Source organism: Piliocolobus tephrosceles, chromosome 10 (genome assembly GCF_002776525.5).
Source record: "Piliocolobus tephrosceles isolate RC106 chromosome 10, ASM277652v3, whole genome shotgun sequence".
NCBI lineage: Eukaryota > Metazoa > Chordata > Mammalia > Primates > Cercopithecidae > Piliocolobus > Piliocolobus tephrosceles.
The window spans coordinates 118,537,832-118,564,841 of NC_045443.1; the positions used below are offsets into that span (position 1 = coordinate 118,537,832).

At 39.1% G+C, this 27,010-nt stretch overlaps 1 protein-coding gene across 2 annotated transcripts in view; it reads right to left on the bottom strand.

The window, feature by feature from the left end:
* SPPL3 (signal peptide peptidase like 3) overlaps window positions 1–27,010 on the bottom strand; it is a 145,822-nt gene that overhangs the window by 39,357 nt on the left and 79,455 nt on the right. For both annotated transcript variants that reach the window (XM_023204871.3, XM_023204879.3), the window contains exon 2: window positions 12,226–12,303. In XM_023204871.3, the coding sequence (XP_023060639.1) occupies window positions 12,226–12,303 (78 nt within the window). The remainder of the gene's footprint in view (window positions 1–12,225; window positions 12,304–27,010) is intronic.

Genomic DNA, 27,010 nt, shown 5'->3' on the forward strand with positions numbered 1-27,010 from the left:
CAGAGCTAACAATGTGCAGGGACCTAAACTCTAGGGTTGGTGATGCATTTAAAGGGAACGTCTCTGCAGTTTCTGCAGTCAATGGAACGTGAAGACTGCTCCTTCCCTGTGGCATGCTTTGGAAAGAATGTATTAATTTAAACTGAGTTTTTCAAATTCACTTATGAATGGAGTAACAATAACTACGCTTGTTATGTTCTGTTTCACAGAATCTGGTGACAGCAGGTTAAATTTGCAGGAATTTTTATCTACATCTCTACTCTTGGGGCTATACAGACTGCCAGCTTCTCTTACTTTTTCTGTTGGCATTGTATCGCTATTCTGGATTGGAAGGTTGCCAGTCATCTCTTTGGTTTAACCCTAGGCACAGCTGTACAGAGCCTCTCTCATGAGCCTGGGTGAGTGAGAATAGGTGCTGAGAACCCCCCGCGGGACAGGATGAAAGGTTATATAACTCTATTTCAATTTGTTATTAGTTGAGAACTATTTATAACTCCATCCTGGATGTTTTAAGGAAAGATTTCCCCGTTTCTTCAAATACAGCTGCTCCCTGACTTACGATGGGGTTATATCCCAATGAACCCAGGCAAGCTGAAAATCTCAAGTTCAAAATGCATTTAATATTCATACATCTAACCTACTGAACATCATAGTTCAGCCCAGCCTACCTTAAACGTGCTCAGAACACGTACATTGGCATACAGTTGGGCAAAATCATCTAACACAAAGGCCTGTTTTGTAATATAGTGCTGAATATTTCCAGTTACTGAATACTGTACACTGAGAGTGAAAAACAGAATGGTTGTATGGGTACTTGAAGTACGGTTTCTACTGAAATCATACTGCCTTTCTACTGAAATCATACTGCCTTTGTACCATCATAATGTGGAAAAATCTTAAGTCAAACCATCATTAAGTCAAACCATTGGTAAGTTGGGGACCTTCTGTAGCAGAAAGTAGTGGTCAACTTCAAACCAGCTTTAGCTGGTCCATTTTTTAAAGCATCTAACTGACAAGAACTGTAGCAGGGGCAGGAAAGCCTTAGGCAGGAATGAGGTACTATCAGATGGTGGGGCAGGGTGGAGGAGTGGTAGGGAGAGCAAGCATTCTTCTTAGTTCTCTGTGTAATCAGAAAACCTTGAATTTCTTGCTGCCTCAAATAAGCTTAGCTAAAATCAAGCCTTGTTTGGTTGTTAGAAGCAGACCATGGGTCACCACTGCACAAAACAGAAATGGGGCTAAATGAGTTAGTAGTAGGGCCTTACCTATTAGCTCAAGCTGGGAAGATTCATATCTTCCAGTTTTATAAAACAAGATTAAAGGGCCTGGGCTCAGCAGATCCCATGCCACTATGACTGGGGTCTGGTAATGTTACTCACACTGCACAGCTGACTGCAAACTTAAGCTATTTAAATAAAGTCTTTGCAGAAGACTCTGCCTCTAGAGCTATCCAGGACTATTTTCAATTATAGACCTTTAACTTAGCTTATTTGGTAATTTAATAAGTGCATAGACATCAGATTGCTAGGCTGGACCTAGAACAGTTTGTTGCATCTTCATAGAAGACTACTCTTCATTCTCTTCCATCCTGACCTGCCTTCACAATCTTGTTATTGCTATACAGTAACATATAATATGATGTTAATATAATGTTATAAATATACATTCCACCCAAATTGTATCCTGGATATTTGCAAGTCTAGGTACTGAAATCAATGTTTAGGTCAGGTGTGGTGGCTCATGCCTGTAATCCTAGCACTTTAGGAGGCTGAGGCTGGTGGATCACCTGAGGTTAGAAGTTCGAGACTAGCCTGGCCAACATGGCGAAACCCTGTCTCTACTAAAAATACAAAAGTTAGCTGGGCCTGGTGGCGCACACCTGTAATCCCAGCTACTCAGGAGGCTGAGGCAAGAGAACTGCTTGAACCTGGGAGGTGGAGGTTGCAGTGAGCTGAGATCACACCACTTCACTCTAGCCTGGGCAAAAGAACGAAACTTGATCTCAAAACAAAAAACAAAAAACAAAACAAAACAAAACAAATCAATGATTAAATGATCAACAGGACTTGAGGTATGGCTTTTTCATCACAGACAACCATTTACCATCACAGAAAAAAAATCCATCTAAATTATAGCATATTATATGCTTTTTTTGGTCTTTTCATCAACTATGACTCAACAGGAAGTAGTTATGGGTCAAGGTATAGGAGGTAAACAAATGTCCAATTATTGATACTTACATAGAACCTACACTAAGAAAGACAGACTAAGAATCTGGGGAGGAAGAGACAGTCTCGGACTCAGCAGCTGAGAGTCCAGAGGGTTAAAGTGATTATAGTTGAGCTTGACTGAGCTCATACTGTCAGGCACTATGTTAGGTGCTTTACAGGCAAGGTTTCTTTTGATTCACAGAAAAACTCCATGAGTGGGGTGACCACAAATCCCAACTTATGCCTGCTGCCCTGGCAAAATTATGAAGGAAACAAAAATATTTCACCCAAAAATATATTTTTTTGACATATTTCAGATGGCTTTCAGAAGGGCTGAAAATACAAGAATAGCTGAGAGAAGCTGTGTGGGGTAGGTTTGCATCTGTAGAGAAAACATACATCGATGCGGCTGAGGCATTTATCTGAGGCCCTACCTTGTCCAGACATAGGAAAGATTAATTGAGAGTCTGACACCTTAGAAGGTCAGAAAGAAACATATTCCATCTATTCTCTCTCAGGGCTGCGGCCTGTGAGGTTTCATCTACATGACAGGACCACCTGTGCGAGCTGGGCCTCCTCTTCTCTCTCCCATAACCTGTCTCACCACCATAACCTGATTTACCACCATAATCTGTCTTGCCACACTCCAAGCCCTCATTCTTTCTGTAACCTCAAGGTAGTATAAAAGCATCAGCCATCTGGCCATTTTTTTTGTTTTGAGATCTTATATTGTGTAAGACTTTTGTGCGCATTAACAAATCTATGTGCCTCTTCTATTAATCTGCTATTTGTCAGTTGATATTTCAGTGAGGATTCAGAGGGCACACAGGAAATTTTCCCTTGGCCCTGTTACACAACTAATGGGCTCACTGCTTGATGTGCTACATCTTTCCACATCAGTACATACTGCTTTTTCCATAAAAACAAACCAAAAAAACCCATTTCTCCCCAAGTAAACGTGATCTGGTATCATTTTTAGATGAGCTGCACATATGCCATCTTACCACAGAGAAATACTAAGACCAGGAGCCTTTACAGGTGAATGATACGGTTTAGCCTTGAACTGGGCGAGGTCCAGATGGCCACTGACCCTGCCAGCTTATGAGTGTCAGATAGAATGACAACTCATCAACACTCTTCAACTTCCAATTGGGTGTAAGTATAAATTCCAGTTTGGTGTTTTGGACACTTTGATGTACATTTCACATGAAGTTTATTACAGACACTATATCAAGAAGTAGGTTAATATTCTGTGAGTGCCTTAATAAGGTTTTAGAGTGGCTGAGGTAGAGATCTGGTTATATTTGCCGTAAATTTGTTTCAGGGTAGAATTCAGTTGCAACGAACAGAACTTTAGAAAATCAGCTACTCATTTCTTTATGTCCTAGAGTGGATGAAAAAGGATTTTCTGAGGAAGATTCTAGGCCTGCCTTTGGGAACTTCCACCGCCTGCCTCAGGACAAGGGGAAACATGGGCTTCTATTTAGGTATTGTTAGGTTCCTTGGTTCTGATAAAAATACGAATGTACCATGAGTGCTGTTAAGACAACTAGGTCTGTATTTAGCTGGCAAAAGAGTACATTTCTGGGCTGCTGCATATATGTGAGAGTGTGTGTGTGTGTCTGTGTATATATATGTATTTTTTTTTTCTTTTTTGAGATGCAGTCTCACTCAGTTTGTGGCCCAGGTTGGAGTGCAGTGGCGCAATCTCGGCTCACTGCAACCTTTGCCTCCCAGTTCAAGCGATTCTCCCTGCCTCAGCCTCCTGAGTAGCTGGGATTACAGGCATGCACCAACACGCCTGGCTAATTTTTGTATTTTGGGTAGAGACAGAGTTTCGTCATGTTGGCCAGGCTGTTCTTGAACTCCAGATCTCATGTGATCCTCCCACCTTGGCCTCCAAAAGTGCTGGGATTACAGGCATGAGCCACTGTGCCTGGTCTGCTACCAATATTTATTAACAGATCAACATTCAAGAATAATCAGTTTAAGAATTAACAGCCCATTCACTTCTCCAGATATCCCAAAATATAACCTTAGATCACGCTTAGCAATAAGCTGGTTATCTAAACCACAACATCCTGTTGCCCACTGTGCATCTTCAATTTTGGCAAAACTGCTTTTGCTAAAACACATTTTCATGCAATACCACCAATTTATATTGCAGGTACTATAATTTATTCAACGTTTATTTGAATGCCTACTGTGAAATGAATGAAACTTAACGTTATATCCTCTTTACGAAGGTCTTTTAAGTCTGTCTGATCTTAAGGTCAAGAACAGTTGCAATTCACCTGAATAACTGGGTTCTTCTGATTGAAGGAAGCTGAGTTTTACATTCTTTCTTTTTAAAGCTGGCTGCTACAAACCTTATGGTGGTCCTTGTGAACCACTAATAACAAGGGTGCTAGCATTATGGTATGCATTTTTACTTTTTTTTTTTTTTGGCTCTATTTTGTCTCCACTCATACTTTTACTTTTCTTTGGCCCCATTTTAACTTGCCTTGAAGTAACTTGCAAAAGTTAGTACATGCTCTGAAATCTTTGGAACAGGGCAGTGCAGAGCACAAATAAACAATTGTAGGAAGCAAAATGGAGGTGGGAGCATATCAGTTTATTGAAAGCTATACTTGTTCATCCATTTGCATTCCGATACCTGAGGACACTGTGACTACTGGAAGAGAAAAGCAAATGGAAATTTTTACCCTTCATATTTTAAGAATATATTTTTCTCAGCTCCAGAATGGAGTGAAAATAAGGAAAAACTATTTAATTTACAAAAAATTTTGAAAAGAATGTGTTTTTTGATAATCCTACTACTGGAAGTGAGTACAATGAAGGGGGGACTCACTGATTCAAAGTAAACACTATATGGTTAAACTTAGGTTAAGTTAAATATGTGTTCCTAGAAAACTTAACAGTGGTTTTATAAATTGAACATTTAATAGTGAATTGATGAAATTCTTAAATATAAAAAAAACTTGTCTACATATGTTGCAATGGACAAAATCATTTCCTACATCATCTAAAAAGTTCAGGCTTCTGTGTATGATGGAATGACCAAAAGGGTAGCTCAAAAGATAAACACATTACACACAATTAGAACATCATGACACTTGTGAACCACAGTGACACTTGTTCTAGTGAACCTGGTCTAACTACAATTATATGCACTTAGAATGAAGGGCATCACAATCCTATCAAGTATAGTTCTTAGTAAAGAACTCAGTCAGTATCTCTGCAGGCTTACTACCCTGATGTTGTCTTCCTAGAGTAGGTTTGGTTATAAGTAAATGAACTGCTCTCACTACCTAAGAAAGCACTGGTAGGTGCTTGCCTTTATAAAAAAGGAAAGAGTAACTCTAGAGTTGTAAAACAAATGACCAAAACTAACTCAAGAAAATCTAAATAGCCTCTTTTGAACAATGTTAAGACAGAAACTGTTACTAAAGAGGAATATTTTATAAAAGTCAGTACCTCAAGAAATAGATAACAATCATAAACATACAGAAAGTGAAAAGACAAACCCAGAGGCACTTATAAAAAACCTATTTTCACAATAAAGAAAGAACTCTCAAAATTCAACAACAAGAAGAAAATCTAATTTAAAAATGGGCAACAGAGTTGAAAAGACACTAAAGAAGAAGAGACATAGATGGTAAATGGGCACATGAAAAGATGCTCAACATCAGTATGCATTAAGAAAACGCAAACCAAAATTATAGTGAGATACCACTTCATACCCACCAGAACAGCAGAATAGCTATAATCATAAAGACAGACAATAACAAGTGTTGGTGAAGAAGTGGAGAAATTGGAACCTTCATACATTGCTAGTGGGAATGTAAAACATCATAGCTGCCTTGGAAAACAGAAGCATTTCTTAAAATGTTAAGACAAGAGTTACCATTAGACCCAGCAATTCTGCTACTAGATATCTGCTTGAGGGCAATAAATATGTTATGTCCACACAAACCTGTACACAAATGTTCACAGTAATATTACTCATAAAAGCCAAAAAAGGGCAACAACCCAAATGTCCATCAACCAATGAATGGAAAAACAAAAGAGAATATTATTCAGCAATAAAAAGGAATGAAATACTGATAACATGCCACAACACGGATGAACTTCAAAAACACTATGCTAAGTGAAAGAAGCTAGTAAAAAAAGGTCACATACTGTACGGATCCACTTATACGAGAGGTCCAGAATAGGCAAATCTATAGAGATAAAAGCTAGATTCATGGTTGCCTAGGGCTGGTGGGTAGGGAAAGAGGAATGGGAATGACTGCTAACTGGTATAAATTTTCTTTTGGGATAATGTGCTAAAATTGGATTACAGTGATGGCTGCACAATTTTGTAAATATACTAAAATCCACTTAATTGTATACTTTAAGTGACCAAACTGTATGGTATTTATATCTCAATAAAGCTGTTAAAACATACTACATTAACAGAATGGACAAAAACCACAGGATCATCTTAATAGAGGCATAAAAACACATGATAAAATCCAATACCCATTCATAATAAAACTCTCCACAAACTAGAAATAAAAGAAATTTCCTCAACCTGATAAAGGGCATTTATGAAAAATGTACAACTACATACTTAATGGGAAATGCTTTCCCTGCAGATTAGGAACAGGGCAAGGATGGATGTGTGCCTTTGACACTCCTATTCAACACTGTACAAGAAGGGAGAAAAAGATAAAAAGACAGAATCTTTCAGAATTGAAACAAGTAGCAAAACTGTCTTTATTTGCAGACCACATCATCCTATGTGCAGAAAATTCTAAGGAATCATAGACAAAAAACTACCAGCACTAATAAATGAGTTCAGCAAAGCTACAGTATTTGAGGTGAATACACATCAATTGTAGTTCTATATACTTAGCAATGAACAATCCAAAACGAAGAAAAAAATTCATCAAAAATAACATCAAAAAGTAAAAAAATACTTACGAATAAATTTAACAAAATAGTGGAAGCCTTGCACACTGAAAATTACAAAACGCTATTAATAGAAATTCAAGAATATCTAAAGTACCTAAATTAAAGAGTATCTAAATAAACAGAGACACATTCCACATTCATGGATAGGAAGTGATCATCATTAAGATAGCAATTTTTCTCAAACTGATCTACAGATTCACAATGTCTACTGAAATCCCTGTGGGCTTTTTTTTTTTTCTGGGTAGAAACTGACCAGCTGAACCTAAAATTTATATGGAAATGTAAAGGATCCAGAGCAGCCAGACAAATTTGTAAAAGAACAACACTTACTTTAAAGGCTACAACAATCAAGACACTGGCACTGGCATAAGAAGACACACACAGACCAGACCTAGTAACTATCTATACTTTTATGGTCGTTTTTTTTTTTTTTTTTTAAAGAGACAGTGTCTTGCTATGTTATCCTGGCTTGAGTGCAGTGGTGCGATCATAGTTCACTGTAACCCCAAACATCTGGGACTCAGGTGATCCTCCCACCTGAGCTCCCGAGTCACTGGGGTTACAGGTGCATGCCACCATGTCAACAACGCATTTCTGACAATGGTGCCAAGGTAATTCAATGGGTAAGTATAGTCTTTTCAACAAATGGTACTGGGACAACTGGATAACCACATTTACAAAGATGAAATTAAATTTGTACTCATGCCATACACAAAACTTAACTCAAAATGAATCATAAATGTAAGAAGCAAAACTAGAAAACTTAAAGAAAACGGAGGAGAGCCGGGGGCAGTGGCTCACGCCTGCAATCCCAGCATTTTGGGAGGCTGAGGCGGGCGGATCACGAGGTCAGGAGATCAAGGCCATCCTGGCTAACAGGGTGAAAACCTGTGTCTACTAAAAATTACAAAAAATTAGCCGGGCATGGTGGCAGGTGCCTGTAGTTCCAGCTACTTGGGAGGCTGAGGCAGGAGAATGGCGTGAACCCGGGAGGTGGAGCTTGCAGTGAGCCGAGATCACGCCATCTTAAAAAAAAAAAAGAAAGAAAAAAGAAAAAAAAAAAAAGAAAACGTAGGAGAAAATCCTTGTATCCATGTGCCAATTTACCAGTTTCACATTTTATGAATCATGCTTTTGGCGCATCACCAAAAGCATGATCCATAAAATGTGAAATTGGTAAACTGGCTTTAACAAAATTAAAATGTTTATATTCCAACGGACACTATTAAGAAGCAAGCCAGAGAATAGGAAAAATTTAAGAGTTGCAAATCATATGACTGAGAGAGAATTTTTGACTACACATTTCACCAAAGAAGATAAACAGATGGTTAATAAGCATAGGAAAACATGCTCATCAACTTTTCAACATCCTAATATCAGGGAAATAATACAACCCAAACCACTATGAGATACCACTTCACACCTTACTACTAGAATGGCTATAATAAAAAGACAACGTGTTTCAGAAAGCCCTTACCTGTGCACTGAAGGGTACACTAAAAATGGTTTAAATGGTACATTTTGTGTTATATATACTTTACCATAATAAAAAATAGCCCTTACCGATTGAAAAGAAAAAGGGAGGCCGGGCTCGGTGGCTCATGCCTGGAATTCCAGCACTTTGGGAGGCTGAGGCGGGCAGATCACGAGGTCAGGAGTTCGAGACCACCCTGACCAACATGGAGAAACACCGTCTCTACTAAACATACAAAAATCAGCCGGGCATGGTGGCACATACCTGTAATCCCAACTACTCAGGAGGCTGAGGCTGGAGAATCGCTTGAATCTGGGAGGCAGAGGTTGCGCTGAGCCGAGATGGCGCCACTGCACTCCAGCCTGGGCAACAAGAGCGAAACTCCGACTCAAAAAAAAAAAAAAAAAAAAAAAGGAAAAGGAAAAGAAAAAGGCAAAGGTGGTGAACTCAGCAGGAAAAAAAAAAAAACCAAAAATATCTTCCCACAAAGAGAAGCCCAGCTTTAGATGGCTTCACTGGTGAATCCTATCAAACATTTAAAGACAAAATTACATAAATGTCTTCCATAAAACACCAACTTACTCAGTGAGTTCAATTTAAATGTATAATTAAAGGCATCATGATTTACTTTTTGCAGAAATGCCTTATTAAAGTAAAAAAGATAAAAGGTTCTGAGGTAGAGGTCCTGAAAACTGTTTCAATCCAGACTTGCTACCAATTGGTTGTGTAATCTTTGTCAAGTTACATCAACATTTTCACTTTGGGCTTCGGTTTCTTAGTTTCTTTTTGTTGTTGTTGTTGTTGTTGCCAGCCAGGGTCTCACTCCGTTACCCAGGCTGGAATGCAGTGGTATGATCACCGCTCACTGTAACCTCCGCCTCCTGGGCTCAAGTATTCCTCCCAGCCTCCTGGGTAAGTGGGATGACAGGCATGCGCCACTACGCCCAGCTAATTTTTGCATATTTAGTAGACAGGGTTTCACCATGTTACCCAGCCTGGTCTTGAACTCCTGGACTCAGGGCATCTGCCTGCTTCAGCCTCCCAAAGTGCTGGATTACAGGTGTGAGGGACCACGCCTGGCCAGTTTCCTCATTTGTAAACAGGGAGGTTCACCAGATAAATCCTTTCTTCCTATATAATTCTATGATACACTTATTACATAAAATTTGATTTAAAACTTGCTCAATCCTAAAATGATACAGCCCTTCAGAAAACAATAATATGCAGTAAGAGGCATTTCATACTCTGTTGAAGTATTTCCACTTCTGGATATTTATCTCGGTGATATAATTCAATAAAAGCAAATAATCCATAAAGCTATCATCACTGTAAGAGCCCACTTGTCCAACAAGAGTGGAGTAAGATGAGTAACACAAAGAAATGCCAAATTACTAGAACAGTATGAAGATAATTTGTAGAAAATATTTGTCTGGTGCAAATAATCAGAATATAAATGATTTCAACTACGAAAATGTATACAGTATATAAACATATGCCAAATGGAAGGTAGTCTGCACTACTCAAAGTAGTATTAGGGTTGTGAGTCTAAAGATGGCTTCTTCTGTGTTTAATTGCAAACTCCTTTGAAATGTTAATGCATTATATACTCAAAGGGGAAAAAATCAGATACTTGTCCACAGGGTAGAGATGAAAAATATCAAGATCACATTGATAAGGTTCTAAGTTCCTCTGGTTTGATTAATGCTTCCTGAGAGTGGTTATGAATCTGGAGTTCTCAGCAGACATCTCAGTGACCAAAACTTTGGTCGGTGTATACTGAAATTACCCACAATATTTTACTTGTTTTACTCAGTATTGAGGTAAAGACTGCAAGTCTGTGATTTTATAAAGTAGCTATCAAAATTCAGATACAATACTGCATAGTTCAAAATCTTTATGCCTGGGTATTTCACTTATCCCTATTACTACCTTTGAAGTTCTCAACTTACAATTCCTCAAGCAGCATTTTTTGGTAGGTTCATCAACCACTAACCTATTTGAGTTATACAACCATTAAAGTTCCTCTCGACTGAAAATAGTGGAAAGGGGGGAGTGTGTATCTAGTGTCTACATTTTCCCTCCTACTCCTATGGCTGCCTGCTGGGATGAGAACCTCAGCAGGATCTAGTCTCAGCATCTCCAAGGTTATCAGAGAGAATACCTGGTAATGCTACAACACACAACCCTAATAAATGTAAGATGAACCATATGAAATTGTTTCTGTGGGCCAAAATATTAATAGTCAACCATCAGCAATTTTGTATGGCTCAACCTTGAATGTCAAGCCTTCGGATTAAGAAAAATATGATGTAAATTTCCATAAGGACATAATCTACTTACAAGCATTTTAGGACAACATAAATTTTGTTTGTTTGTTTGTTTGTTTGTTTTTTTGAGACATAGTCTGGCACTGTTGCCCAGGCTGGAGTGCAGCAGTGTGATCATAACTCATTGTATCCTCAATCTCCAGAAGGAGGAGAAGTGCTCCTTCTTCTGCCGCAGCCTCCTGAGTAGCTGGGACCACAGGCACTACCACCAAGGCTGATTAATGCCTTTAAAAAATATTTTTTGTAGAGACGGGTCTTGCTATGTTGCCCAGGCTAGTTTCGAACTCCTGGGCTCAAGCAATCCTCCTGTCTCAGCTTCCCAAAGTGCTGGATATAGGCATACGGCACTGTGCCCGGCCAAAGATTAAGAACTTTATTAGCATCCTGGGTATAGTTTTACTTCGGTTTCCCTGGTCTTCATAAGCCTACCACAGGTTTGCAACTATACTTTGATTTTTGGTTGGGCGAAAAAAAAAAAAAAAAAAACATGAAATGATCTCTTTGTCATTTTTTTTTTTGTTCTCTTTGTCACATGGATATTCAGTATTTTTTTTTTTCATATTTCTTTCTTTCTTTCTTTCTTTTTGAGACTGAGTCTCGCTCTGCCACCCAGGCTGGAGTGCAGTGGCCGGAACTCAGCTCACTGCAAGCTCCACCTCCCGGGTTTATGCCATTCTCCTGCCTCAGCCTCCTGAGTAGCTGGGACTACAGGCGCCCGCCACCTTGCCCGGCTAGTTTTTTGTATTTTTTAGTAGAGATGGGGTTTCACCGTGTTAGCCAGGATGGTCTCGATCTCCTGACCTGGTGATCCGCCCGTCTCGGCCTCCCAAAGTGCTGGGATTACAGGCTTGAGCCACCGCGCCCAGCCCCTTTTTTTTTCATATTTCAATTTTTCATATTTCATATTTCACTGTCCTTCCATTTAAACTCTTTGTTCCCTTTGAGACTCTAGAATCATTGTCAAAGACTCTCTCCTTAACCTTCTCAATAAAGAGTGCATTAGGTGATTAATTTCAGAACCAGCATTTTAAGCAATTAGTTTTTACATGTTAGCATTAACATGCTAAACTCATAAGCACAACCAAGAAGTGTTTAACAGCAGCCAATTAAAAAACAAATAGCAGAACTCTCTATTCTGAGTCAATTTCTGCCGAAGTCCTGTTTTTCTTCACAAAGTTTTGGTACCAGCACTTCCAGTGCAATGGTTCCTTCTTCCACCTCCAACTTAAATCAACCCCATTTGAGAACATCTTACCTGAAACTACCATAGACTATAAGAAGAATGGAAATCAGAAATGTAGACACTTGACTGGAATCCACCAGGGAATAGGCCCTAGAGAAATAAGAGGAAAAAAATTTAAATCACATGCAGTGAGTCCTAATGGAGCTTACAGTCTAATGAGTTCTATACACCCCACTAAGCTTTGTTTTTATCTTAAGAAGGAAAAAAGGTATAAATTAGCACTAACAAAATAACACAATTAAAATGAGATTTGCTAGTTTAACATGAAGAATAAATGGATAGGTTTACAGCTATTATTAGTTAATATTTACAGCATGTAAAATGACATCAATGTAAAAATCCCATCTCTGTATATGTTTACAATATCCACCCCCAATTTTAAAAGTATCAAAATATCTACCAAATCGGTGCCAATGGCAAAAGTCTCAATGATCAGACTTTTATCCAATCACATTTGAATCACTAATAGTATTTTACTGGTTTTACTCAGTGATGAAGTAAAGCCTGCATCTCATGAATTCCCCGTTTCCATTTTTCTAATTGCCTACCGATTTTCTCCATCTAGACGGCCTACAGGAGGTTCTTCAAAGTCAACAAGTCCACCACAAATATTCTCTCCATCTTAGCTGATCCTCTCAAGGAATGGTATCACCATCCCCGCAGCTGCCAAAGTTAAAAATCTGTTGCATTCTTGACAGCCCTTTCTTTCTCTTACTTCCACATCCCCAACTATCCTACTTCTAATCCCACTGCCAATTTGTTAGCTCCCTTCTATGGCTTGGCTATTGGAAATCTTGTTTTAAAGGCTGTCTTCATGAATTCACCCTCCATATTACCCATTCTTATTTGTCAGGGATTTTCCTAAAACAAATCTTTGCGGGATTTTGGTTGTTGTTGTTTAATTTCCATTCAGCTAAGTATTTAATACTGCCTACGTGCCAGGCACTCTGCTAGCCACTGGGATATACAGTAATAAATAAGAATGCCTTGATCTCTGCCTAAATGTCTTTTCTAAAGAAATGAACAATTTCACTCTAAAGAAATAAAAAAAAAAAATGAACATAACTGAATGAATGTAATCATGAAGAACATTACAAAGGAGAAAGAGAAGTACAGGGTACTATGATAATGTATATTAGGTGGATGCAGTCCAAGAACAGGGGAGCTTTCCTTAGGGAGGAAGACGATTTAGAGATACAGGACACAATAAATAGGACCCAGTGATCGCTTATGGGAGCCAAGAGGGGGAAGAATTGCAGTGATCCCTAGGTTTCTGCTTAGCTGGGTTTGTACCATTTAGGGGGTACCACCACGACTGGCTAATTTTTGTATTTTTAGTAGAGATGGGGTTTTACCATGTTGGTCAGGCTGGTCTCAAACTCCTGACTTCAAGCAATCCACCCACCTTGGCCTCCCAAAGTGTTGGGATTACAGGCGTGAGCCACTGCGCCTGGCCGGAGGAACAGATTATAAGCTAAGGTTTGAATGTACTGAGGAGACAGCTGGATACTGAAACCGTTCTGAGCTGAAGATGTATATATACTGAGAGCTCATCACCTTCCACATGGTAACTGAAGCCATAGGTGTGTATGAATGCCTCACAGCAGTGAAAAGAGGACCTAGGATCAAGGCCTGGGAAATCTCCAAATGTAAAGATCAGGTAGAAGAAGGAACTGCAAAGAAAACCAAGATGAAACAGAGACAGATAAGGAAAACCTAGAATAGCAGATTATTTCAGAAAGGTAGCAGAATTGAATGGGGTCTGAATTTAATCCCTTGCTCTACCACTTACTAGTAGTTAGGCCAGTTACTTAGCCTCTGTAAGCTTCAGCTTTTCATCTGTAAAATGGGGATAATGACAACCTCAAAGAGTTGTTAAAGGATTAAATGAGGAATTCATATAAAGAATATTACACATTAAATACTCAATTCATACTCACTGCATTAGGAGGGAGACGTTGCCAACCATGAATGCTGCTGAGAGGTCAAGACAGACAACTGGAGTGACCACTGGGTAAAGTGGTGAGGATGGAGTCAGACTGAAATTGGCTGAGAAGTTAAAGCTAAGGAAATGAAGACAGTATTTTGAAAAGTGCAGGGAAAAGAATGGCAGCTGGAGGGTAAATATAAGGATAAGGGAGATCTAAAACATTTTTCTTTTTTTAAGGTGAAAGATGCTCAACCTTTTCTGATGCTGACTGGAAATGAACCCCGTGAGGAGAGAAAGACTGACGCATACAGAGGAGGACATTATATTTCCTTTAATTGTTGTAAAAATAAGACATATAATAAACTTTCATGATACACTGCTGTGGTCTATAATGGCATGCTTTTGGTTCCTTAGTTTTCTTTTCTTTTCTTTTTGGAGATGGAGTTTTACTCTTGTTGCCGAGGCTGGAGTGCAATGGCATGATCTCGGCTCACTGCAACCTCCACCTCCTGGGTTCAAGCGATTCTCCTGCATCAGCCTCCTGAGAAGCTGAGGTTACAGGCGCCCGCCACCACGCCCAGCTAATTTTTTTTTTGTATTTTTAGTAGAGATGGGGTTTCATCATGTTGGCCAGGCTGGTCTCAAACACCTGACCTCAGGTGATCCACCTGCCTCGGCCTCCCAAAGTGCTGGGATTACAGGCTCAAGATCCACTGCACCTGGCATGGATCCTTAGTTACTACAGATACATCCTGAAATATTTATGGGTCTGTTTAAAAAAAAAAAATGAACTGGGGAGTCCATTAAGCTGAAATGGCTCCAGTGTCTTGGGTTCCTAAGGAAGCCAACTGAAATCCAACTCAATCCATCAGAAACTGCCAATCAAACCTAACCAGGGGCTTTACCAATCAGAAACTGCCGACTAATCTCTACCAGAGACTTTCTCCTTTAACCAATCAAGTATTGCCTTTCTTTTGCTTCTGCAAAAGCCTTATAAAAGTTTTGCCCTCAGGCACCCTCCATGGAGCTGTGATCCACTTGTGATCTGGTGCTGCCTGATTCATGACACACTGCTCAAAAAAAAAAAAAAAAAAAAAAAAACTCTCCAAAAGTTAAACATAAGTTTATCTTTTAACAGCTCAAATAACATGATTTAAGATTTGCTTTAAAATACTCTAAGAGAATAAAACATGGGAGGGATACACCAAAGAAAAGGCAAATTTTTTCAAATTATGAAGCTGGAATGATAGGTACATTGTATTCTTCTCTCTTCCCCCCACACCAGTCTTTGAGATGGTACAACAATTTGAACACAATTAAAACTACTAGAGGCAGATGAATACAAGAATTTACGTTTTGGATCATGAATTCTGTTTCACCGCACCTCACAGGGGTGCTTACCTTTTCCTAAATTTCAGTCAGCCGGGGAGTGGAGAAAGGGAAGGTACGAGACATGAGGGCCACTTGAGCCTCTCTCTTGGGTCCCATCCAGCAATGACCCAGCTGTGGCTGTCCAGGGTCCCCTTTTGAACAACCAGATTAGGTAGACAAGGCTCACACACCAAGAGATATCTAAGCTATCATGTATCATGTATTAGGAAAATGAACTTCAACAATTTCTCTTTATTCTAAACTTATGTTTCTTGCTGTATGAGATAATCTTTGCATATATCTTTCAAAATTCCAAAATCAAGAAGGAACATTTTCTTAAAATTAAAAAAAAATTATGACTAGTTTATATAGTCATACAAAAATCAAAAGTATGTTAAAAAGTACATACATAGAGGTCTTATGCCCATCTAGCCATCCCCCAATCCCCACCCTCTCAGTCACTTTTAGATAACAACTTTTAAATAACCACATTTTTTCATTTCTTATCTAGTCTTTTGGAGTAAATATACAATATAAGAACATTATTTCTCACCACTTCTTTTTTTTTTTTTTTTTTTTTTTTTTTTTTGAGACGGAGTCTCGCCCTGTCGCCCAGGCTGGAGTGCAGTGGCCGCATCTCAGCTCACTGCAAGCTCTGACTCCCGGGTTTCCGCCATTCTCCTGCCTCAGCCTCCCGAGTAGCTGGGACTACAGGCACCCGCCACCTCGCCCGGCTAGATTTTTGTATTTTTTAGTAGAGACGGGGTTTCACTGTGTTAGCCACGATGGTCTTGATCTTCTGACCTCGTGATCCGCCCGTCTCGGCCTCCCAAAGTGCTGGGATTACAGGTGTGAGCCACCGCGCCCGACCCTCTCACCACTTCTTATGAAACAGGTGGAATATTAAATATACTGCCCAGTATCTCCCTCTACCCCCCTTTTACAATATAGCTTAGAAATCTTTCTGTAACAGGATGTGGAGAACTTCCTTTTTAAAATTTTCTTTTAAACAGCAGCATGGTATTCCATTGCGTAGATGCACCACAGTTTTTTTTTTTTTTTTTTTTAGAACAAGTCCTTTACAGGTGGACACTGGGGTTGTTTCCAAAAACTCTGCTGTTAACAAGTAATTCTGTAATAACGGGCTTTGTAAAATTATACCTGCATTGAACACACATGAAACGACATATTTATATAACATTCCTCAAAGTCAGATTGCTGGCTCAAAGAGGAAATGCACTTGCAATATGATAGATGTTGCCAATGTGCCCTACAGAGAGTAAGTTACACCATTTCACACTCTGATCAGTAATGAACTAGATGTTCCTACTTTCCAAAGTGAGTATTGTCTAACTTTTGAATTTTTACCCATCTGAGAGATGAAAACTGGTATCTCATATGGTTTTTATTTGTATTAATTAAAATTGTAATTCAAATTTTAAAATTACAGTGAGATTGAGCAGCTTTTTTGTATGATTAAAGGCCAGTAGGTATTTTTAAAAGGCAATTTACAGTTTTCTGCAGACTCCAGAGCTATAAAAAAACAAGGGCGGCTATCTTTTGAGGAACTTTTCTTCTGATGGTGTCTTACTTGAATGACTTTGTTTTTGTATCCTTTGTATTTTGAAGCATATTGTCACTATCCTCAAGGCAGATTAAATATCCACACTTCCCAAATTCACTGCCTGAAAGTCTGATACTATTGTTTAATTATTTTGCTACGTCTCTCAAATCAATGGAGACTCTCTAGAAACTCTTAACCTCAGACTTCTGGAAGTCTGGATTTTTTTTTTTTTTTCTGTCGCCCAGTTTGGAGTGCAATGGTGCGATCTCGGCTCACTTCAACCTCCGCCTCCTGGGTTCAATCAATTCTCCTGCCTCAGCCTCCCAAGTAGCTGGGATCACAGGAGTCTGCCACCATGCCCGGCTAATTTTTGGTATTTTTATTAGAGACGGGGTTTTGTCATGTTGCCCAGGCTGGTCTCAAACTCCTGACCTCAGGTGATCCACCCACATCAGCCTCCCAAAGTGCCAGGATTACAGGCGTGAGCCACCACACCTGGCCTGGATTAAATTTTCAAAAACCAGCTCCTCCTCTCTGACAGATTTTCTGTGCTGTGCTCTAGCCTCTGAGTAGCCATAGTTACTGACTTTCTTCATAGTCTGTTTTTCTAGATGAAGGTTTGACCACATGCAAAATATAAGAGTGTGACTAAGGTTGCCAGATCTCACCTCCGTATCCTGGCAGGCAGCATGTCCCCCACTGCAGAACTAAATGCCTGATTTCAAAAAAGTGTTCAGATGTTTAATGGTTTCTTCTAACTTAAGTTTCGTTTTAGCTTTCAAATAAACCTATGCAAGAAAATCTGATTAAAGTTCACCCCTAATATTGTACATGGTATTTTATAATTTATACTAAGATCTTAAAAAGTTCTAACCATTTTGCAAACCATACCAAATATCATGTAACTAGAAGTTATAGCTTATTTTATGATGTTATTTGAAATTTCATATACTATTTTCAATTCAAACTATCATGATAAAAGTTTTTGTTGTTGTTGTTTCTTTTTGGAGACAGGGTTTCACCTGTTGCTTAAGCTGGAGTGCAGTGGCACGGTCTTGGCGGAGTGAAACCTCCACCTTCTGGACTCAAGCAATCCTCCCGCCTCAGCCTCCCAAGTAGCTAGGACTGCAGGACTGTGTGTGCCACCACAGCCAGCTAATTTTTTTTTTTTTTTTTTTTGTAGAGACGGGGTTTCACCATGTTGCCCAGGGCTGGTCTTGAACTCCTGGGCTCAAGCAATCCACCCGCCTCAGCCTCCAAAAGTGTTGGGATTACAGGCATGAGCCACTATGTGCCTGGCGTTATAAAAGTTTTACAAAAAGCCTTTTAACAAAAAAGCTTTTAACAAAAAGATTTTATTATAAAATACAGAAAATGGATTTAAATAAATTATAGCTAATTTGCATTTTTAGAACTATCAATTTTCTTTTTCAAAGTTACAAAAATTCACGTTCATTGTGAACACTCAGAAATGGGTAAGTATATAAAGCAAAAAGCACAAGTGCCTCCTCCTTCCTCTCTGTACTTCCATTCCCTAGGAGGAGACATTGTTGACAATTTGGTATGTGTATCCTTCCATACAAATTGTGTACAGAATGTATACACATGACAAAAACAGGAAGCATCCATGTTCTTTTAAAACTTGCTCTTTTTAAAAATTCAACTATGTACCCAGGAGCTACTCTTCCCTGCTGCCTTCCCTTACTGGCCTTTTACTGCAAAATGTGAAAACTTCACAAGTACAGAAAGCACTCTCTTTTAAAATAAATAGAAAACTTCCAGGTTCAATGAGCACAACTTTTAACTACTAATTGTCTCAGCATTCTCATTTTGAGTCCTTAACAAAGGCAGTATCTCAATGTTTCACACGTTTTCATCTTACGTAACCTGAATTAGTAAGTTAGATTGTTGTTTCTAACCTCAGTAGAAACAAACGGATGCCTTGGCCCATGCCTCTCTGCCTCTCTCTCTCTTTTGTTTTTTGAGACGCAGTCTAGCTCTGTCCCCAAGTTGGAGTGCGTTGGCGCAATCTCGGCTCACTGCAACCTCCACCTCCCAGGTTCAAGTGATTCTCCTGCCTCAGCCTCAGGAGTAGCTGGGATTAAAGGCACACGCCGCCACACCCAGCTAATTTTTGTATTTTTAAGAGAGATAGGGTTTCACCATGTTGGCCAGGATGGTCTCGATTTCCTGACCTCGTGATACGCCCATCTCGGCATCCCAAAGATTACAGGCTTGAGCCACCGTGCTGGCCTGCCTCTTTTTTTTTTTTTTTTTGAGACGGAGTCTTGCTCTATCGTCAGTGGCACTATCTTGGCTCACTGCAAGCTCTGCCTCCTGGGTTCATGCCATTCTCCCACCTCAGCCTCCCGAGTAGCTAGGACTACAGGTGTCTGCCACCACACCCAGCTAATTTTTTTGTATCTTTTAGTAGAGATGGGGTTTCACTGTGTTGGCTAGGATGGTCTCAATCTCCTGACCTCATGGTCCGCCCACCTCGGCCTCCCAAAGTGTTGGTATTACAGGCGTGAGCCAACACGCCAGCCTGTTTTCTTTTTTCTTTTTAAAGAGACTTCTGTCTCCCATGCTGGAGCCCAGCTGTGCGATCACAGCTCACCGCAGCCTTGAACTCCTAGCTTAAGCAAACCTCCCACTTCAGCCTCCCCAGTAGCTGGGACTACAGGTGTGTATCATCATGCCTGGCTAATTTTTTTTTAGTTTTAAATTTCACAGAGACAAGGGGCTCACTATGTTGCCCAGACTAGTCTCGAACTCCTGGCTTCAAGTGATCCTCCAGCCTTGTCCTCCCGAAGTGCTAGGATTATAGGTGTGAACCATGGCACACGGCTCTATGCCTCTCTTTTTAGTCAATTTAATATTGGATGAAGATAGGGACATTTCTAACAACCTTTTATCAAAGGCAAAACCATGGAATCCAACAGGTAAAGATAATATAGACATCGTGCTAGTGAACATTCAAATCTCTTGTGAAAATAATATTAGAAAAAAATGCATCTTGCACTTTAGCAGATGTGCCCTAACAACTCCTATCTAGTCTAAGGGAATTACAAAAACACTCATATTGCACATTAAATATTACATTTTAGATGTATACAGAAATCACTTTTGAAAAATAACATTTGTTTAACAAATGTGAACATGTTAGCAGAAACATTTTGCTATCCTACAACAACTTCATAATGAAGTTCTCTTTTTCCCTATTTACCAGGGAAATTTCTGCCACTTGAATTCTCTAAGGCTAGGGACTTCTTAGCATAGATGGATTATATTTTATTAATCACCCAAGTTGAGGTCATTAGAGGTTGCCTTAGTGAAGTTCAAGCAGAAATATGTACCCTTTACTATAAAGTCTTTAAAAAGCCCTGGAGACAGAAGGAAATATTAGCTGATGCTAAGCCTAGGATGTACTTAGAAACAAGTTCTTGTGGCCAGGCACGGTGGCTCATGCCTGTAATCCCAGTACTTGGGAGGCAGGTGGATCACTCCAGGTCAGGAACTCAGAGACCAGTCTCGCCAACACGGTGAAACCCCGTTTCTACAAAAAATTACAATACAAAATCACAAAATATTAAAAAATTAGCTGGGGTGTGGCGTTACATACACGCCTGTAAACCCAGCTACTAGGGAGGCTGAGACAGGAGAATCGCTTGAACCCAGGAGGTGGACGCTGCAGTGAGCCGAGATCGTGCCACTGCACTCCAGCCTGGGCGACAGACCAAGACTTCCATCAAAAAAAAAAAAGAAAGAAACCAGTTCTTGCTTTCTTACTGTTAATAGCTGTCTTGGCTAATAAATAATCTGCTGGGTCCGCACTGTATTCTTAATCAGTAGAAGGAGATGATTACAAAGACAGCAAAACTAAAGTTTGAATGGAACATCAGCTCGAATTACACAGAGCTGTGCTGTTCAATACAGCAGCCACTAGCCACATGTGGCTATTTAAATTTAAATACAATTAAAATTTCTTAAGTTGCACCAGTTGCATTTCCAAGTGTTCTATAGCTAGTGGCTACTGTATTGGATGGCCAGATAAAGAACATGTGTATCATCGTGAAAAGTTCTAGTGGACTGCAATGACATGCATCTCTATAGAAAGATAGATTAATAGGGCCGGGCGCGGTGGCTCACGCCTGTAATCCCAGCACTTTGGGAGGCAGAGACAGGCGGATTATGAGATCAGGAGATCGAGACCATCCTGGCTAACACAGTGAAACCCGTCTATACTAAAAATACAAAAAATTAGCCAGGCGTGGTGGCAGGCGCCTGTAGTCCCAGTTACTTGGGAGGCTGAGGCAGGAGAATGGTGTGAACCCGGGAGGCAGAGCTTGCAGTGAGCCAAGACTGCGCCACTGCACTCCAGCCTGGATGACAGAGCGAGACTCTGTCTCAAAAAAAAAAAAAAAAAAAAGAAAAAAAGAAAGAAAGAAAGATACGTTATATTTCAAAACTAGGGTTCTGGGCTTTTATTAGTGGTAATAGCAACATCATCTAACAATTTAAATTCTCACATCACTCTACAAGTACTACATGTCTAGAAGTCCTTATCCAAAAAAATGCCTCGAGAACAAATTGATTCAGAATTTTTTGGAGTTTTACAAAGAAAACGCCCCCATTACTGCAGTCTGGAGCAGTAATCTGTAACCAAATACTAATATTTCTGTAGTGAAACATGAATATTCACACTAAATAGCATAAAGGTTATAAATAGCTTCATATCAATTTAGGTCAGGTTTTGCTGCCAAACGAATCAGAGAAAACTTCTGGGTTTTCATTTTGGGGTTTGGAGAACTGTGAATCTCTGTGATTATTAGGGTTTTTTAAGATCAAGAGCCAGATGCACTTCTGATCTTAGGTGGCCTAATTCCAGAGTCTCCCAAATTGACTTCAATATCTGCCCAAAACTGGATGACACACTGAAGTTTCTATCTGTAATTATACAGTAATTAGCTATGGAATCCTCCCTGGGCAATCCTTTATATCTTTCTATTATCTATAAAATCCTCTTTGGGCCCAGATAAACTTGAAAGCCCAATTAATTTTTATTTTTCAAGGGTCTAGGTTTTGGCTGGGCGTGTGGCTCACGCCTGCAATTCTGACACTCTGAGAGTCCGAGGTGGGAGGACTGCTTGAGCCCAGGAGTTCAAGACCAGCCTGGGCAACAAAATTAGATGTGACTCTATGAAAAATTAAAAAAAAAAAAAAAATTATCCAGGCATGGTGGGGCATGCCTGTAGTTCCAGCTACTTGGGAGGCTGAGGTAGGAGGATCCCTTGAGCCCACAAGTTTGAGGTTGCAATGAGCTATGAGCATGCCACTGCACTTTCGCCTGGGGGACAGAGCGAAATCCTGTCTCAAAAAAATTTAAAGTCTGTATTTATATTGTTTTGCTTTCAAAAAACAGAAATATTACCTGAAATACTCTTTCCATCTTTCATTTTGCCCATCATTGACATAGGTAAATCAGCACTGCCAAAGATGACCCTGTTTCCAGGTGACTAAAACTGGTATTTTCCTCTTTTAATCACCCAATATTTACAGATTTAAAAATGGCTTACTATAAATCTTACCTTACTCCAGTAGAGATATATGAAGGTAAGCCATCATCTTACCTTGGGTAGCAACTCTGGTTCGTTTATTCAACCCATGGGAAATTCTTCTCTAGGGTCTTTTTAAAAAATGTGGCCAGCCCTAAGGCTAACTTACAAACTCTTCATTTTCCCTCTGCTAGACTGCTTTATCCGATATTTGTTTATGCCCTTGGTCTCCTGAAGTAGGCTCAATTTTCACCTACTCTACAAGCTCATAAAAATGAGCACAGAGCAGTTTCAAAAATGTCTAAAGGTTTTCACTGCTGGTAATGACAGGGAGGAGGAAGGCCCCTCCTGTATCATCCTCTGTTCTGCTCTTTGCCCACACAAAGAATGAAAGCCTTCATCAGCATTTCAGAAACAGACACAGATTTTACTATAGGAACTGCAGTTTGGGGAACTGGGGTAAGACTATGATAAATGGAGCAGGCAGGGAAGAAAAGGTATTCCAAGGAAAAAGGGTGGGTAAGTCTGGCCAATAATAGGAAATCAAAGCCCACAATCTTATTTCATAGTCTCTCCCTATCCTACATTTCACACTCTACCAAAGCATCAGCAGAAATGTGTCATTCTTCAGGCCCTCCTACTGAGGTGTCTGTTCCCAGAGGTTCTGGATGGACATGAAAGACAGGAACTACTCTATTCTGAGATAAAGGAATTCTTACTGAAACACAGAAAGAAACTAAATACATGCATTTGAGACATGCCAAAATCAGGTTAGCCAAATGTATTGAAAACAGTCTTCAAGACTTTGTCAACTGACGTATCAATATAGTCCAGCTGTTGAGTTGAAATATTTTATATATTCATTAAGAAGACCACTAATTCTTTAACTACATTCCAAGCCTTTACCTTAATAGACAAAGAGTTACCAGAAATGTCTCTCATATACAAGACTAAACTCTAAACCCTAAGATTTTTAGAGCCATGCTGGATTTTAGTAACTGCTCTACGGTCAAAAATCTATTTCTAGCTGCTTTACCAGCAAGTGCTTATAACACATATCCTGCTAAAAATCATGCCAAACTGAGACACAGAGAGTACTGTTCTATAACGTGTTCTATGTGTCAGCCTTCCAGCTATACAATGAAAGCATTCTTGTCCACCCCAAAACCAAGCAACTACTATTCTAACACTGCACAGACATTGCCTTAGACCAGCACTTCTCAAACTTTGTGGTTGCAGAACAATTTACACTCTTAAAATTGAGGACTCCCAAAGAGCTTTAGTACATGTGAGTTAGTAGTATTTACCGTATTAGAAATTAAAGCTGAGAAAAAGTTAAAATATTTATTTATTTATACATAATAAAACCATTACATGTTAACATAAATAACATTTTTTAAAGGGCAAATATCTCTTTTCCAAAACAGAACAAAAAACTTAAGCCAGACAAGGGACATTCTTTACATGTTTGCAAACCTCTTTAATGTCTAGCTTAAATGGAAGATAGTTGGATTCTCATATCGGCTTCTGCATTCCATCTATTGCCATATGTTTTTTGAACTGAACTCTATGGGGGAAAAAATCCAGCTTTACACAGATAGTTGGAAAAGAAGGAGTACTTAATAGCCTCTTCGGATAACTATCAATATTCTTCTTTGATACTACACTAAAATTCAACAAGTGGTAATTTCTTAAAGGTTTACTGCAATGTTGAATTTGAAACTACCTCAGTGGAGTTTTTTGGATTTTACTATATTACATTAAAATCCACTGGACTATCCTGAACTTTGTGTGAACCTTTTTACCCATGGATGATTTTGTAACATCATGCATTGGTAATCTGGAAGACATTGATTCGCTGAGTTATGCTGCTCTTCCAGATGTTGTCTCTTTTCATTATACAATATCTGAAAAATCCTATTTGTTAGTATCATTCTTGGGGCTCATGGTAGCAAATACAAATTTTCAAAAATTCTATTTTCACTTGGAAGCTCAAATTTTATCATTGATAAAAACACTTTTTTTCCCTTTAAGTGACAGGCTCACTTGATCTGTTTTTGAGAAACTATCTGCCAAATATGCCCATCAGTCATTCTTTCAAGTAAAAATGCTATTTCAATTTTAAACAAATCTAGTTCAGTTAGCATCTCAAATGACTGCACAAGCGGTTTCCTCAAGATAACCAATAGTACTTTGGTATATAGCGGAAGTGCTTTGTGGAAATTTTCCATTTTATCATTAAAAATTTCCATTTTATCACTTAGTGTACTTAAGGGTTGAAATTTAACAAAAGAAACTGACTGCTTCGTCAAGACCCTTCTAAGTGTAAATGGCATTTCAGAAGATAACCTGTGTGCCTGGTGGTGGAGAATACCATGATTACCAGTACCGCCTGGTGCCACCGCCTTGATTCAGGTGAGGGCGCACCAGAGGCTTTACCCACCATTGCTTTGCCACCATGAGAAAAAAGGTGCAAAAATGAAAAAGACAAGTAATGTTAGTAGTATTATGAAAACACTTTGACCCTATGGACCCCCATGATAGGTTCTCAGGAATCTCCCATGGTCCATGAGCCACATTTCGGGAATTGCTGCCTTCTGCCTTTACCCACAAGTTCTGGCTATGCAAACTGCCAACACCTTCTCACATGTAATTGTTACCGATTACAAAACACCAAAAGTTGTTATGAATTTTTGCTATCCAAAATTTCAAATTTAAAAATTATATGCAAAAAATGACTTGTATTCCATGCCTAAAGAAATGTTCATTTTTCTCTTTATGGAAATACGCTGAAATAGGACTTAATTTGTATCTTTATCTAAAAATATTAGTCTAACATAATGTTGGAAATAATTCTTTTCCACATTTCCCCATATTTTAAAGGAAAAAACCAAATATGTATTATAAGCTTAATAACAGAATAGGTATCTTATCAAATAAAAATTCAATACATTCAATTTAACGATTTACATGCAAGGTACAAGTAGTAAATAAAACAGTTACTTAAGGCTAGGCGCAGTGGCTCACGCCTGTAATCCCAACACTTTGGGAGGCTGAGGCAGGAGGATTGCTTGAGCCTAGTAGTTTAAGACCAACCTGAAAAACATAGGAAGACCCCCCATCTTTGCAAAAGTATCAAAATACTATCCCTGCATTATCACATAATATTTCATGGAAAGACATATATGAAATATACTATATGTTGATATTTTATATTTTACCAAGACTAGTACAATGAAAAAATGATTGCTTCCACCGGAGATACAAAATCTGCTGACTGAGCAAATTCATATGAAAGAAAGGTATTACTCTTCAAGGCAGTCAAGATGATCTGGAGTAATTTTGTTTTCAAATACATCTTACTGCCTAGGATAGATAAGAAAGGATTTATTGTGGGGGCAGGGGTGAAACAGAAAGAAGACCCTACATTAAAGGCTTCGATGGCAATATGCTTCAACTTTTTCCTATGAATTATCCTCTAAGATAGGTCCTCAAATCATAGTTTCAAAAGCATGTGCATTTTATCGTGATTTGAGCATACAACCAGCAACACACTGCAGTTCCTGTGTTCAACACTGCAGCCAGAAACAGCCCTGTACTGGCTAACAAACATAAGGCAAGGGAAAAAAATTAGGCAACTGGTTTCCTCAGACAATGCCAATAGGTACAAGCTGGATAAAGCAGTTTTGCATTTTTATTTGGCCAAGGGACTCGTTTACAGAAAAAAAATTATAATGCAGCTTTTGATGGTATCTTTGTATATCACAATCCAAGACTACTTTAGAACTTGTACAAAATAAATCTCCTTAAAAACTCGCCAAAATCTGTGTTAATAAGCTGGTCGAAATTACTATTTCATAAGAAAAATGTTACTGAATATCTAAATACCCTCTCAGGATATGTGCTCATAAAACTTAATAAAGCCTAAGTATTTGCCCCAAATAATTGAAAGCAGGGACTCAAACAGATACTTGTACACCAATTTTCACAATGGCTTGGCTGTGAATAATGGGTTGGGTTGGGTGGAAGTAACCCAAGTGTCTACCGGTGAAGGAATGGATAAACAAAATGTGGTACAGCCATCCAATCAAATATTATTCAGCCTTACAAAAGAAGAAAATTCTGATACATGCTACAACATAAATCAACCTCAAAAACATAATGCTATGTGAAATAAACCAGAAACAAAAAGACAAATATTGTTATGATTCACCTCATATGACAGACCTAGATTAGGCAAATTCATAGAAAAAGAAAGCAGAATAGCGGATACCAGGACTGGAGAGAAGGGGAATGGGGAGTTTTTGTTTGATGCATACAGAGTTTCTGTTTGGGATGATGAAAAAGATCTGGAAATGGATAGTGTTGACTGTTGCA